This window comes from Protomyctophum bolini (assembly GCF_963924005.1).
Source record: "Protomyctophum bolini genome assembly, chromosome: 5".
NCBI classification, from domain to species: domain Eukaryota; kingdom Metazoa; phylum Chordata; class Actinopteri; order Myctophiformes; family Myctophidae; genus Protomyctophum; species Protomyctophum bolini.
The window spans coordinates 17,183,206-17,200,055 of NC_137866.1; the positions used below are offsets into that span (position 1 = coordinate 17,183,206).

At 44.5% G+C, this 16,850-nt stretch overlaps 1 protein-coding gene across 1 annotated transcript in view; it reads left to right on the plus strand.

Annotated features, from left to right (window-relative positions):
- The window catches only part of LOC308314976 (prickle-like protein 2), a gene marked incomplete at both ends in the record, with an annotated part of 31,216 nt that extends 19,154 nt beyond the window's left edge, over positions 1-12,062 (plus strand). The window contains 8 exons of the mRNA XM_080762800.1: positions 2,393-2,547; positions 5,483-5,812; positions 6,598-6,701; positions 6,867-6,989; positions 7,412-7,710; positions 9,544-9,911; positions 10,370-10,747; positions 11,622-12,062. Coding sequence (XP_080618926.1) covers positions 2,393-2,547; positions 5,483-5,812; positions 6,598-6,701; positions 6,867-6,989; positions 7,412-7,710; positions 9,544-9,911; positions 10,370-10,747; positions 11,622-12,062 — 2,198 coding nt within the window. The remainder of the gene's footprint in view (positions 1-2,392; positions 2,548-5,482; positions 5,813-6,597; positions 6,702-6,866; positions 6,990-7,411; positions 7,711-9,543; positions 9,912-10,369; positions 10,748-11,621) is intronic.
- Between the last annotated feature and the right edge of the window lie 4,788 nt (positions 12,063-16,850).

Consider the following 16,850-nt stretch of genomic DNA (forward strand, 5'->3'; position numbering starts at 1 on the left):
TTTTTACATTCATATAAACAATAATATAACGTATAATAATGTGGTTTACAAATAACATAAAATGACTAAAGTATAAAAATGCATGCAATAATTTAAAATGTAGTGACTTTCTGTCCCTCATCCATCCATCTCTTCAAAGAGACCGAGGCATCAAACATCTCCAGATGAGAACCCTCTAGTCTACACTGATTCCGGCCAGTCACATCACCTGTTTTCTTTTTCTTTGTTTTGTGTTTTTCAGCTTCATAGCCTATTTAGATCATATAATTATAATTTCTAATATAAAATAATTGTAAAACATGGTATTTATAGCTATGCCTATTCACTTCTAATCAGTGGTGGAAGAAATACTGTAATTAGGGATGCACCGAAAGGTAAATTCTTGGCCGAAACCGAATACCGAATATAGGAAACAGTTGGCCGAAAACCGAATACCGAATATCCGAATATGATTAATATTATATATCTTTTTTCCTACCATTGCTGTCATGGCCGTACCTTAAAGCTACCTGATTTATGGCAAAATAAATGGTTATGGCAAAATTTTACTTGAATAATAATCACTATTATGGGTCCATAAAACATTTATTAAGCTCTTTTGAATGCATTAATTGCATACACTATTCGTGATATATTTTCTGCCTATTCGGGCCGAAACCGAATAGGCCGAAAATGCATTTTTAGCCATTTTCTGCCGAATATTTTCTGCGGCCGAATATTCGGTGCATCACTAACTGTAATGTTTTACTTAAGTAAAATTATCAATACTGCTGCTATGTAGAAACTGGTAGAAACACAAGTCTGCTATTCTCTCTCTCCCTTCCTCTCTCTCATTCTCCCTCTATCTCTCGCTCTCTCTCTCTTGCATGCGTGCGTGCGCGTTCGCGTTCGCACACACACACACACACACACGCACACACACGCACGCACGCACACGCGCGCGCGCGCACGCACGCACGCACGCGCGGTCCGCCTCCTTCTCTTTTACATTCACAATCACAGAGTCCGTAGTGTAGCATTAGCTGACTAGAGGCTTTTCTGAATTTTTTTTCTGAAATAATGTACTTTCTGACACATGGTGAAGTCGCGACTGCGAGCCGAGGCTCTCTGGAATGTGAGCGATGCAACGCTCAACGTTGACCTGTACCGTTGTGTCAAAGAGTAGAACACTACACACTTTACACGTTGGTTTGTTAGCATAAAGTGCTAGTGCAGCTAGCAGACAGGAGCAGTGCAGTGGAGTTGGATGTCAGAGAGCGCCTGTTTTTCTACAATCGATCGTTGCAGCCAGGCGCACCACAGTAATTATTTGTAGTGGCACTGGTGCTCCCAAATATATTTTTAGGTGGCAAAGATTAAAATTCAGGCGCATTTGCTACTCATTCGTTGAGTTGGCAGTGCCCGGGATCGAACCCACAAACTTGTGGTCCAAAGGCGAGAGCTCACTGAGCTACCCAGACAAAACCAAGACCAAAACCAATACTGCAACCTGTCACAACTCACTCCTGTACCTTCAATATCAGAAACACCACAACACACTCACACACTGTAGATTCACATCAGCCTTCAATTCCAGAGCCAGAAACAGTCACGTCTGAACATTCATGCATTTCATTGCCACCCATTGGGTCCCAAAATGACAGCAATAGTACACCAGCTTCAATCACATTAGCATGCACACAAGCATGAAAAAGCAGCAGCAGCAAAGACAAAAACAAGGTTCGTACCTTGAGCCGTCTTCTACTTGAGGGCCTGGGTCCCTAGTTCATCTCCAATGGCAGTGACCGGCGAACAGCCTTCATTCTCCTGGTTGCCATCTTCTCACTCAGCCTTGGTAGCCCCTCATACAGATGCTTGTTGGCCTGGTTGATGTTTAGTAGTGCAGGTAGCATTCTGGTGTAGCACAGTGGTCCGAGCAGGCTTCAGGGTCCAGCATTCACAGCTGTAGGGTGTAGGCATATAAGAGAACGGATAGTGTTGCCAGATTGGACATTTGAAATGAAAAGTATTGTATTTGAAAGAAAACTATTGTACACAGACAAAAAAAATACGTAGGCCTATCATAGCCGATCTGCAAGATCGCAATGTGTCGCATTGTAGATTTAAAAAAAGATTTTTAGGGTTCATCCCTATTGTTCCCCAGGTTCTATGTTTCCCGGGTTCTATGTTCACAACTCATCTTAGGGTTTGGGTTAGGTTTAGGGTTATGCCGGGTTAGGTTTATTATTGTAAACAGGGAATAAAGAACCTTTTTTGCAGGGTGGGGAACATATAGAACCAACATAGGTACAGTCCCGCATTTTATATTTGAAAACGTACATCTGGTGGTGCTGATCTCCTCTCCAATCTGTTTGTGTTTATTTTCTCCTGCCCATCCATCTGCTGCCTGCAGGCATCGACCAGGGCCAGATGACGTACGACGGGCAGCACTGGCATGCCACAGAGGAGTGCTTCGGCTGTGCCCGATGTAAGCGCTCACTGCTGGGACGGCCCTTCCTGCCCAAACAGGGACACATCTTCTGCTCGCGATCCTGCAGCGCCGGACAGGTGGATATAAACACACAACATGCATAATCCAATTAAGGACCATCTGCAATCAATTCAATATTATCAACCCATTAGGACCTGAGGCCAATTCTACAAATGCGTTGATGAAAAAAAGGAAAAATCACACTCATGTGAAGTGAGGGGCCCCCACTGTATTTATATCGGCCACATGACAGCATTTAGTGCCCTAAAGAAAGTCCATAGATTTGGGTTAAATAAAATGTTTTAAAATGGTGACATAAATTGTGAAAATAACAGATCTACAAACTAACAATGTGTTAACTCCTCTGTGCGTTGAGAGCTTGTAGATCTGCTACTGTATTTTCACTAGGCTATACTTTTGTGGGACACTGATGAAGTTTAGTAGGGCATCACTTTACGTTTTGTTTTTAAAAAAAGGGACAAAAGAAATGTTGAATTAGAGATTCCATGCCAGGTTTCTGGCATGCCCAACAACAATATGTATATTTATATTTTTCTGTCTCTTCTTACTTTCCTGAAAACTGATGATCAGTTTGTAAAGAAATAATCATAATTGTTCACCCATTATTGTTACACCTGTAAAACTTCTGGCGGGACAATTAAGCTGATTCGGATTAGTATATAGGCTACTATTTCTAGTATTCTCTTTAGTAAATATATCTGTAACAATATATTTGAGTCATTTAACATATTTAGCATTTTAGTTTTTTCATGTCACATGAAAGCAGGGAATCATAATTGAATTGGTCCACCAACCTGCATATGGTGGGTCAAACTGCACTGCAGCCAATATAAAAAAGGTACGTATTTGAGCTATAATTACATGTCCAACATAGCTGTTAAACTCTGTTGACACAACCTCCCATATGACTTACTGGATAGTAACGATAAAATATTTATTCTGACCCTCCTGCATGGTGGCTAGCAAGAAGGCTATCACTAGAAAGTGGCTGCAACCATGCCACCCACAGTATAGAAGAATGGATCGAGATAACACATGATACAGTTCAAGATGGAAAAACTGACATAGGCTACTCACTCAGATCTCAGGAGGAAAAGTTTTTTCTGGATTTGGACTAAATGGACTGAATATATCGCACCTGTCCGATCATACTTTTGCTGAATAAGGAAAAACAAAGTATTGTGTTGCTATCGCTCTTCTATGCCTCTCTCTACGTTTATTTATTTCTTTATTTTTATTCTCCTTTCCTTTCTTTTAATGTATCTTGCTGAATGTATGACCCTGTATTTGTTTTCAAATAAGTCTAATGTATGTTTGTGAAAGCGTCTCCTTCCCCCCCCCCCCTTTTCCTTCAGAGCTGCCCAGAAGTTTGTCTTTTGTTTATCTTGTCTGTTTTTTGTTAGTTTTTTTTTTTTAAGAAAACAAGAAAATGTTGTAACTTTGGTCACCATATTGAGAACATAGCCTATTAGTCAAAAAGTGAACCCGGACATGTTGAGTACACCAAGGTTTTTTAATTGGTATGGTCACATACCAATTATGAAAATTGCCCAACATATGCAAGTTAGCATCCAGCAGTTTCTACATGCTGGGGACCCATACTAAACATTTCTAACATAAAACCTTGGTGTACTCAACATGTCCGGTTCACAATGGGGCTCTATGGACTGGCTACTAGACTAAAATGGGAAATATACCTGTATTAACGCCCACACATGATGTAAAGCTGTTCATTATGCTTGTACACAATGACCAAAATAAAATGACCACATAATTTCACTTGACAGCCACACAATGGTTGTAATAGTAGTCCTACTATAGTCTCAGTCTGTAGTCAAGATACCGTACAACTATAGTAAAAGTCTGTTTTTGCCACACGGTGGTGACGACTGACGAGAGGCTCATAACAGCTGTCTTCAATGCAGCATACAAACACGTGGTGCACACGAGTACATTTCCCAGATAAAGTTTCCCCAGTAATGTCAAAAGCCACATTATTTGCCATTAAACGCTCACTCACCTCACAAAATGCCAGCTTCTCTTCCGGTTATGATTTGTCTTGATAAATCAACGAGTCACACGATATAATGTCCTTTTCAGGAGAAATGTAGTAGGGCACCATTCCGCTCGTGTGCTTTCGAAGCTCGCGCGCCGCTCTTGTCCAGTGAAGTACATGTGTATTGTTTACCTTGTCTGTGTCGCGTCAAAAAGGACAGATCTACAAGCTTACAACGCGTTGAGACGCGACGAGCTGCGAGCTTGTTGATCGGTTCTTCTTTTTTTGTAACATGACACCCTGCGTGGGGAACTTTGACTTGGAGCCAACCAATAGGAAAGCACGAAGCTCTGTGCACTTATCACTTGGGGTTTGTAGTTTTCTTGTTGTGCTATCGAAAACAAGCTACGGGTAGGTAGGCCTACTGCCCTTATTTATGATGAACTAAAATTACTTGTGTGTGCATACCTTTGTAGACATTTAGGCAGGCCCCCATATTTACCTCCACAGTCCACACGGAGTTCCACCACTTAGTTCACATGTACGGTTGTGATTTTTTTTTCTAATTATTTGTTCGCCCCCAAAAATTGTGTTTTGAGTTGTTACCATCCGAGTTGGCTTTGTCAGTGGCTTTACAGGTCTTTAAATTAATTGCGAACGCAGTGAGCACTTACTTTGAGACCTAGCAGATCATGTCTGTCTGTCTGTGTGTCTGTCTGTCCGTGTGTCTGTCCCGCTATCCAAATATGGAGTGTGTTGCATCAGCAATCACTCAGCTCCATATATGGGCACAAAAGGGGCCAGGTCCACTCAGCTCCATATATGGGCACAAAAGGGGCACCATATAAGGAGTCCCCAAAGCAGCTATACGTCCAAAACCCAAATATGTACGAGCTGCGTTCGCTTCCCGCGTTTGCGCGTCTTACTCGTAAGTCTATGGGAAAAATGTATGTGAAATTCTCTTTCTGGCTGACTAAAACTACAAACCCTTCCAGGACCCAGACCCAGAGTCGGACTCATCAGACTCGGCATTCCAGAGCGCGCGCTCCCGCGAGTCTCACCACAGCACCAAGACCAAGGTGGGGAAGAAGGAGCGGCGCAGCGCCACCGAGCAGCAGCAGCAGCATACCGGTAATCAGCTGGAGCGCCAGCGCAGCACCGAGGCTGCTCGCCAGCCCCAGGCCCCACCCCCGGCCCCGCCCCCCATGCCCGGGGACCGCCTCTCTGCCGACGTGGACCCCCTGTCCGTCCAGATGGACCGCCTCAGCCTCTCCTCGGGACACACCCCCAGCCGCACCCCTAGTCGCGCGCCCAGCCTAAACCAGGTGACGCGTCAATTAATTATTTGGATTCCTGAATTGATATAGATTTGGCCGCGGAACCATAACAAATGAATTGTTTCAGGGTACAGGTTTCAGGTTTTAAATAATTAAAAATGATTAAATATTTTCAAAAATAGCAGACGTAAAAGCTTACAGCTTAAATTGTGAACTACTTTTGCTGGGCAAAGTGCATCTAGCAAATCCCAAGATGGCGGAGGTGCATGGGGCATGGAGCACGGAGGAGAGGACATTTTTACTTTTATGGATTAAATGTTTACTGGCAACGCCGATCAACACACATTTCTGCGGGACACTAAAGCAGTTGAGAGTATCTTTGAAGTCTCTCTGCAACACTTTATATTTGTCAGAGACCAGAGAGTGGTACCAGCCGGTGAAAGAGAGAAGGAATTGACTTTCACGGAACCCTGGATACCGTCATTCAAAAAGATAATTAAAAAAGTATACAGGGTTCCGAAAGGAGCAAAGTCTCTCCCAAGGGCAGCTGGTAGCCTCCAGTAATCTACAGACTTGACACTCAGGCAGCTGTCAATCATATTTCAACCATATTTCAGAAGCACAGAAATAATAAAGTAATACAAAATAATGAAAATATATAAATACAGACTAAAATACAGCTGGCCGTAACACTGACTGAATTTATGTGTGTTTTGCTGTGTGTCGGCAGGGATTCTTTTGATTATTTACGGAAGATATTGGTTTAGAAAATCTTTACAGTGTTTTTGTGAATGAAAATTGCAATAGGCCTACAAATGCATTATTATTATTAGGTGTGGATGAGCCGGGATGAGCCGTACCCTCCCACCCAACAAGAGCCCTCCCCAGCACCCACGCCCATACAGCTGCTGGGCCAATGCCACCCCCGACAGGGAGGGTACAACAACCCCAGCCCCAACCCCCCGGCCCAGAGCCCGGTCAACCCAGCGAAGAGGCCTGATTCCTGGGGGAACCCCCCGGCCCAGAGCCCGGTCAACCCAGGGAAGAGGCCTGATTCCTGGGGGAACCCCCCGGCCCAGAGCCCGGTCAACCCAGCGAAGAGGCCTGATTCCTGGGGGAACCCCCCGGCCCAGAGCCCGGTCAACCCAGGGAAGAGGCCTGATTCCTGGGGGAACGAGCCACCAGGCAATCCTAAGAGGACGCCTCAAATGATGGCGGCCCTCAGGTAAGGGGCTGTCTCGATCGTGAGTTTGTTTTGTTAGCTCAACCAGTCTTGAGAGCGTGAAATGAGTGTCAAATGCACCCTTACGGTCCATGGTTGGTTTCAGTTGACGCTCTCAAGAGTTAACAATTATTGTTAAGCATCTGCATTACTTAATTTACAAGAGGTCTACACAATAAGGGAATGTAAAACAATTGCTCCTGTTATCTCTCCTAATGGCACCACAATACAGCATGGAATTGTGCATGGACAAAATCTTAACAACAAAATAATATCTCTTTGGTCTGCGAGGTAAAATCTCATCAAATCCGGTCCGCGGCTCAAATGCCAAATAAATAATGGACCTTGATATGAAAAGGGTTCAAAACAACACAACCACTAGTTGAGTGTACATACATACAGTATTCAATCAATCAATCAATCAGGGGCCACTCCTTCAACGACAACTGGATCCAGCACAGCAGTCCCAGTGTGGACGAGTTCCGGCCCAGCAAGCTGCGCACCCAGATGAGCTTCAACGAGATGTCCAGCCACGCCAACAACCAGAACCATGCCTTCCTGGACCAGAGGGCGGTCAGCATGCACGGCGGCTTCCAGAGGGAAGGGCGCCCCCCTCTGACCAGGAGGAACCAGGTCAGCGCACTGAGCTTCAACGAGCCCCTGACGCCCCTGGAGCAGACTCCCCGCGGCTCCATGGACTCCATCACCATGTCCAACACTGCAGGTATACGCTTTGTACTTTATTTTATTGACAACACTAGGGTTATTTTTAAACTAGCCTCCGTATCCAGGCTAATATTTTCGTTTGCATTCCTCTGGTTCCGCATCCCAAACCATCACTGACCCATCCATCCATCCATTCCAGTACAGATGCTGCTCCCCACACTTCTCCACTGCTGTCAGAGAGCAAGTTGCTCAATACTGCCACTCGTTGACAAATGTTTGCAAAACCATGGGCCCTTTGTCACAGATGTGTGCTGGCTGGGGAAAATAACACAGCTGGCAACTAATATAATTCACAGTGGGGTTACGCTTGTCAAATGCTTCTGGGCTCAGCTACACTGAACAAACCCATCAGTTACTAATGCTATGCATCTGATAACTATACGTACGGCATAGCGCGCCGTTTTTCATCATTTTTGAGGATTTGAAAAAAATGACGAAATGACAAAAACGATGGGTTATAGCCCATGTTTTTTGAAATTTTTGAAATTTTTGAAATTGCAAATTGCGGAAATTGCAAATTCCGGAAATTGCGGAAATTGAAAATTGTGGAAATTGCGGAAATTGCAGTTGAACCCCGTTCCGGTAAACCAGAAGTACCAGTACCAGTGCCTTAGCTTTTGTGTATTCAACTATTTGGGTAACATGTGAGCTTTATCCTCTAATTCATGGGCCTGGATTTTTTTTCTCTAAAAATTCAAAAAACGATGGGCTATACGATGGGCTATAACCCCGTACGATATGGGCTATAGCCCATGGTCCAAAATGATGAGAAACGAGGATAACTTTTTTTTTCAAAAATTCAAAAAACATGGGCTATAACCCATCGTTTTTGTCATTTCGTCATTTTTTTCAAATCCTCAAAAATGATGAAAAACGGCGCCATAGTATGCCGTACGTCTAAGAGCCTACCTACAGCAGAACACAAAACATTAGCAACAAAATGTGACAGCAAAGAAAGAGTGCCGGATTGAGATTTGATGGTGTGGTCGTTGCAGGGAACTACGTAACAGCAGTGTTGATTTTGTCAACTAAAACTATGGTGAAAAATGTTTGTCAACTACCTTTTTTCACTGACGAAAACTAAATAAAAACTAAGCTATGATGACTACAACTAAGGCTAAATATATTGAACATTTTGTCAACAAATAGATTTCTGTTGACAAAATCAATAAAACGATAAAACGAATGACTAGGCCTACGATTAAAACTACATAAAAATGTGCTGTCAAAACACTGTCAGTGAGTACCGTGATTTTTGTACTATTCTGTTGCGTATGTGTCTATGGAGTTAACATTACACTAATAGACCCCCAGGTGTTTTGTATGTGTCTATAGAGTTAACATTACTCTAATAGTGGTTTTTTTTACATGATATTTACAAATATGTATTCCCTGTGTGTGTATGTTTAGTTTGTTCCTGAAAGCTGAAAGCCTTTGAGTCAAAAGGCCCAATCGAATTACACCACGTTTAGTGACATCCTCAGACGAAATGAAAGCCTGGGTATCGAGGCTAGTGACATCCTAACCCTACCACCTCCACTATCCCCTCCCCTTTTATCATACAACACACAGCTGTGGTGTGGCCGAGGCTTAAGTTCAGGTGGGTGGTGCTAAGATGGATACCAGGTATACTTAATGAACTGGTGGGTGTGGCCACATAAAACACTTTCTGTATACTATTTTTGAAAAAACTCTTCCTCCTAGTTACTAGGATCATGGGGTACTATGATTATGCTATAGGACCTAATTTAATCATAGATGGTCATGTTTTAGGGGGGAGGGGGGGGGGGGAGACGACTCCACTCCATCTTTAACTGTGTGTTGGTTGCAGGCAACTCTCTGGATGGGGCGACCAAGCGCCAGGAGCATCTTTCCCGGTTCTCCATGCCCGACCTCAGCAAGGACTCCGGGGTCCACGTGTCGGAGAAGAGCATCATGGGAACGCTCAGCCAGTTCCACAGCACCGAGTCGCTGTCGTCCTCGCGGCCCCCCTTCGGCCACAACAGTAACAACATGGACCCCCACCTGCACCACCCCGCGAGGGTGGGCTACCCTCTGCAGCATCAGTACTGGGACCCCCCCTCCCGGGGCCGTCCACTGCCCTTCGATGCTCGCTTCGTAGGCGGGGTCGGTCCGTCGGGCAGCAGCGGGAACCTGCGCGTCACCTCGGCCACTGAGCGGACCCCCCTCCGCCGACAGGTTGTAATAGTATGGGATTTTGTCATTAGTTTGGTTTTAGTTCATTTTGACTCTTTTTTTTCTAGTTAGTTTTAATTCATTTTTAGAGTGGGATTTGCTAGTTTGTATTAGTTTCTATTTTTGTGCCCTTTTTTACTTTAGGTTTTATTAATAGTTTTGTTTCATACAGAATTGTGCAGAATTCAAAAAGGTCTGTGTAATTGTAAGTATTGTGTAAAACTCAACAAAAGATAAGTTGTTAGACAATCAACGACAATCAATGGTTAAATCGAAAACTAAGGGCATTTTGTCTAGATGTTTCACTTATTTTTGGTTAGTGTCCATACAGTTTCAGTTAGTTATATATATTTTTCATTATAGTTTTTATTTACTTTAGTTAATTTTTTTTTTTTTTTTTTTTTTAGCTTCCGTTATCTCGTTAGTGGTCGTTAACTATAATAACCTTGCTCCGCCACCAGGAGACCGCCCCCCCGCAGCAACAACAACAGCAGCAGCAGCAGCCCCTCCCCCTCCAGCAGCAGCAGCCAGGATGGCACAAGCACCACCGCGGTAACCACGGCAGCGGCAACAACAACAACAAGGGCCAGCATCATCACCACCACCACCACCATCGCCGGCGGCGCCACAAGCGCTCCCGCCGCTCCCGCTCCGACAACGCACTCCACCTAGCGGCCGCCGCCGAGCCGCCGCCGTACCGCCGCGTCCAGGAGGACTACGACCGCTTCCCCTCCGGACACACGGCCCGGGAGCTGCTGGGCCTAGCTCCCGCCTCGTACCGCCCCAAACAACAGCAGCAGAGGCCCTGCCCCCGGACTACGTCCGACCTCACGCTGCAGGTAAGAGGGATGGGACCATAATACCTCCGACCTCACGCTGTAGGTATAAGGGATGGGACCATAATGCAGGTATAAGGGATGGGTCCATAATGCAGGTATAAGGGATGGTCCATAATGCAGGTATAAGGGATGGGACCATAATGCAGGTATAAGGGATGGGACCATAATGCAGTTATAAGGGATGGGACCATAATGCAGGTATAAGGGATGGGTCCATAATGCAGGTATAAGGGATGGGACCATAATGCAGGTATAAGGGATGGGACCATAATGCAGGTATAAGGGATGGGACCATAATGCAGGTATAAGGGATGGGACCATAATGCAGGTATAAGGGATGGGACCATAATGCAGGTATAAGGGACGGGACCATAATGGCGTTATTATTGCATGATATTATTGAGCTGCAAATTCAGTACCTTTTAAACCCTGTATGTACACTTGATACTTGGTATTCTAACTAACGTCAGAATGATGCCAGAACAGGCCAGCTCCATATATGGAGATACCGATATAGAGGTGATCAGGTCCAGAGCCTGCTCTCCCTGTGGGGGTGTGGAACGTGTGTGTCGAATTCAGTGGCGCGAACGGTTCCAGTTATGTGGATTACAGACTTAAGTTACACTCATTGCTGCATTACTGTATTGCACTTCTGGCTAGACGCCACTCTTCATTTCATTGTCAAAGTATCTGTATACTAGTGACAATGAATTTAATCTAATAATAGCTAATAATAACAGACATACAGTACAGAGTGCATTTTAGTTAGATAGAAGTGCCATTTTAGGTTTTAAGCATATTTTGATTATGGCGATAATATTGTTAATCGCAAATTATGTTTTGCCACAATAATGGTAACATGTCATTTTTGCAGGACGCCGGAGTGCCCGGGGGCTGGCCGCCCAGGGGGCCGGGGGCCGGCGGCAGCACCGGGGCAAGCTGGGGGGCCGGTAGCGACGGCTACCACGGGGGAGAGAGGGGGGGCGGCGGGGGAGAGCCGCCGTGGTGCTACAGCTGCTCCTCGTCCTCGTCGGGCTCGGAGGAGCAGGAGGAGGAAGGGGGCGGCGGTGGCGGCGGCGAGGCGGGAGGGGGCTACTTCCTGGGCGAGCCCATCCCGCGGCCCGTGCAGCTCAGGTACATCAACGAGGAGCTGCGGCACCGCTACAGCCCCGCCTCCTCGTCCGGGGGCATAGGGGGGGCGGGGCACCACCATCACCACGCCCCCCTGCTGCACGGGAACCACGCCCCCCACGGCAGCCATCATCAGCTGCACACCCGGCAGCGCAGGAAGAGCAAGAACTGTGTGGTTTCTTAAAAGAGAGAGAGAGAGGCGGAGCTAAAATGTGACTCTTCATCCTCTTCCGCACTCCGAGCACGACTCCTGGAAACCGGTCACGTCCCGAAAATGTCAATTGGCGCTACATGCACATATACGCCTACTTCCGGGCCTCTTCACAGGTGTTACGGATAATACTAATGAAGGCTATATTCCATTCTGGTGCACAATAGCAGCACCAGTGCATGGGTCTCAAAGTGTCCTTGAGTGGGTTCCAAAGGACACCGCACAGGTGCGTAACGCTGACAATGTACAAATGCATGTACACTCTCAGTTACAGACCTGTAAGGGTCCATTTGGTGCCATTTGTACATGTTATGGGGGTCATTGGAATGTACAAGTTTGAGAACCACTGTACAATTAACCACTTAATTTGTATCATCTGTAACACCTGAATGAAATCAGAAGAGGCCCGAAAGCAGGAAGAGCTATTTCCAAAATGGCGTACGTGCATAGAGCCCGTTTGCTTTTTTTTGGAGGAGCCGGGAGCAAGGAGACAGGAGGCTCCTCCCCATCAAGCCGCTTAATTGGAGCGAGGATCTGGGCGAGGATACGTCAAGTATATCCTTCCTGTCTCCTTTGTGGATGTTCTTTTTAGTTTTTCCCTCTTAGGAACATGTGACTTATAATGTCTCCTCCTCCACATGACAACGCTCCGGGCTCCGGAGTGCTCCGCTGATCCAGCACACACGTCATCATCAGGAACTGCCGTAGCTTCTAAAATGACGCTGTACTGAGCGAGGAGCGTTCCCATTACTTACAGCGAACACCATCCGTTCCTCGGTCCTAGCCTCCTTTGCTCAGAGGTGGGGCTTAGGCGTGACTGAGGAGGGCGCAAGGATGGATGTATGAGGATTGGAATTTTTCTAGAGTGTGTCAGAGAGAGAGAGGGGGGTGTATAGAGAAGAGGGAGTAGGTATCATATCACGTCAATACTATCACATAGGTAGGCCTATATATATAAAAAAAAAGAACAGACTATCTATGATCTGCTATTTTGGCTATAGTTATTTGACAACGTTTAAGTTATAAGTTACAACTGAAAAGAATTACAATATTATGATATATCCCCAGATATCTAGTCTAATATCACAATATCAATAGTATCGATATATGCCCAGCCATATAAGACAAGATATTATATATAGTGATCAGAGTGGTAGACTGACTTGACTAGTTAAACGGGACAGAGTGATAGACCAGTGATCCGGAGACCACCAGTGGTCCAGGTGGTCCCCAGCTAAATGATGGAGAGTTGGTAAACAAATGGTCCCTTTATAGATCTTTAACTACCGGTAGTTAAATTACGCTCTCAAGAGTAAAATTATTGTTAATAAAAATCTGCATTACTTAATTCTCTTAAGTCTACACAATCAGAGAATATAGAAGAATTGTTATTTTGGTCGAAGTTTGCCTGTTGTTCCTACCAACATCAATACGGCATGGAGTTGTGGACAATATCTTATCCAACATTAACAAAATATTTTTTGGTTTTGGCTCTGAGAGGCTAAATCTCATCAAATGGCGGTCCGTGGCTCAAATGCCGAATAAATAATGGACCTAGACACGAAAAGGGTTGAAAACCACTGAGTTATAGTGATAGACATAGACTGGTACAGTGACAGACATGGAGTGATAGTCAGATTGATTGATAGTGATAGATTGATAAGAGCGACAGAGGAATATACTGATCGATGGACAGTTATAGATTTGATATGACGATAAGAGTGATAGATTCACATTTCACAGCCATAGAGCCATAGACTGATAAGAGTGGATTTTTAACGAGTACATTATGTCGGTAAAACACTGCATGTGAAACAATACTGTAAGAGGTGAGCTTCATAAAAAGGAGGGGACACTCTCCATGTATGTGAGCTTATGCAACTCGTGCACCAGTCCAGGATAGACAGAGTGCTGCTGCTTTGTGTGCACACACACACACACACACACACACACACACACCTACACACTCCAGCATGATCTAATCATGACAGCGAGCAAGCGCTGCTCTGGCTTATATAACACCCAGGGATGTTTGCACATGATGGAGCGCAATGATGAGCTGCTGACAGTTTGAATGCACTAACCACTTCAGTTCAAAGGAGTTGTTCGCCCCCCAAAAAATGCTTTTTTCTATCGATTACACACCCCACGAAGCCTTGAATTCATGGAGATGTTTTGGTAGCCTGGTTTCCAGCCGGATTTGTTTTGTCACTTTGCTACTTAGTGCAGACAAAACAAATCCGTGGAACGAAGTGAATCAGGCTGGAACCAGGATAATGTTTGGTGGAACGCAGTGAATCAGGCTGGAACCAGGATAATGTTTAACGCAGTGAATCAGGCTGAAACCAGGATAATGGTTGGTGTTTTTTCTGTCGCATTCCCGGGGGATTTTATGACCGGGTCATCGTCGATCAATATAGGCGACTCGGAATAAAATACTATTTGAGTGGTGTCATCTGTGTAACATTGAATAAGGAACTAAAGAACATTTTATCATCGTCTGATATTTGAAGATAGCAATAGACCTTTATACACATCACCGTTTGGCAATTATGACTCACTCTTAAGATCGGTCATCAAATTGTTGGCTCAGGAATGAGACAACAGTTTTTTTTCTCCAATGCTTTATGGGCTGTGTAATTGAAAATGAGATCTACTCCTCTAAACTCTCTTGAATTTAATCACCTGGAGTGGACATGTACTTGGACCGCTTTCCCCCTTACACAAAATCTACTCAATCTACTCGGCAATTTTTTCGGCTAATGTTCCCCCTGGGTTCATGTGGTTAACATAATCAAATGTGGATAAAGCAAATAATTGATGTGTGTGTGTGTGTGTGTGTGTGTGTGTGTAGGAGATAATCAATAACCCCCCCATAAGGATAAGAAAAGGGGTTTAATTGGTGAAACTACTAAACGTGGTTGTTCTGCTGCCCTGGGCGGTTCTGTGTTGGGATAGTGAAAGCTGCGTGCTTGATTCCAAAATTGTGTATGTGGAATCCCCCCCCTCCCCCAAAAAAAGAAGAAGAAAAAAAAGGAATAGCTGCTGGAAAATACTAGTATTGGGCTTGGCCCCGTTTTCACCTTGTACAAAATAGTCAGTTGAACACCATGTGCTTTGCATACTAAATACCCGATTAATGCGACGTCGCACGGCAGTGTCGCCAACGTGCCAAAAAATAGCCGAGCAGTGGTTCCCAAACTTATTTTGGGGGAGGGGTGATGATTAGGTTGATGTGCAACACTGTTCTCTCACTCAAACAAACCAAGATACAGTATATACACTTTAACGTTTTAACTGTAGAACCGAGTCAAACTAAATGTAATGCCTCAACTCCTACAATTCCAAATGCTTGTCAGGGTGCTGGGTGGGATAGGGTCTCCACTCTCCACAGGGGAGGGTCGCGACCCAAAAAGTCTGTGAACCCTTGTTTTATAGATCGCTTTATTTTCTGGCACGCGAGACCGACCGCCGTGTGGCGAAGTGTAAAATCAAGCTTTTTATACCCACGCTTCTCACCACCAAAGGACAAAACGCTGTTCTCCTTCGGCCATTCAAGCACAGTAAACGTCAGGTATATATATAATTTATATATATATATATATGGTCCCGTTTTAATCTCCGCCACATGCTTATTTTTGTTTTCCTTTTCAGAGTTATACCTTTAGATGATAAATAATCCTAATAATAAATGAATTAATAATACCTGTTAAATGTATATACAGTAATAATACAAAGAAAATAATGTTATTATAAAAGGTTATGGATGTAGTAATGTAAATGTTATGTACATAATGGTCTTACATATGATATTTATATGATAAATATATTTTGTATCAAAAGAATCATTATTTGTATAAGATGACGTAGAGCTATACTAGGGAGAGTTGCATGTTCATTTGTGGCTGTTGTCTCATGTTGGAAATAAAGAGTACTACTTCACCGGACAATAGGTGTCTCATTGCACTGATCTCTGGATGCCTGGCTGATATCGGCCAGGGGCGATATATCTGAAATTACATGAATTACATGGCGGTTTTGGGTGGCAAATATACCAAAAAGAATCATGTGTGATATAGTACAAGGACATATGAACTACACATGAACAGAAGGTCTTTTTTTAACCACTTAAGCCCTATAGGAACATCACAAATACAGATCTAAATATCTATTTTGGACAAACTACACATTGTCTGTATTGTAGGCTACATAACATAAGCCTACAATACAGACAATGTTTAGTTTGTCCAAAATAGCCGGGGTTGCGACCTGAAAAGGTTTTGAAGCATTAATTCAGGGGTCCTCGACACAAACATGTTTGGCCATGTTTTTGACTGGCACCTCTTCCCCATGCTAAGGGCTAACTTTAGCCCTGGGTGTTCTCTGCTTCTGGGAAAATGGAACAAATGTTTGTCAGCATAGTGTGCTTACAGACAGTACAGCGGTCACACATAACACGCACGCTCCATTACACATCATCTCATGGGTCTCATTAAAGCTGGTCTGGCCCGCTTTCGTACCACCCCTACCCGCATTTGTAAACATCGTTGCTGCCGGGCAGAAACCTCATATCTCCATATTCTACTTGGAACGATGCAAGTTGGAAATGAATGCCCCACCCAGATATTATGTCCGTGTCCCTTTTATGCTCGTATATGAAGTTCTTTGTCAGGCATGCCCAAATATGGAGTCTATGCAGACGTCAGAATGATGTCAGAACAGGCCAGCTCCGTATAGGGACACTGGGCAGGGGGCCTGTCC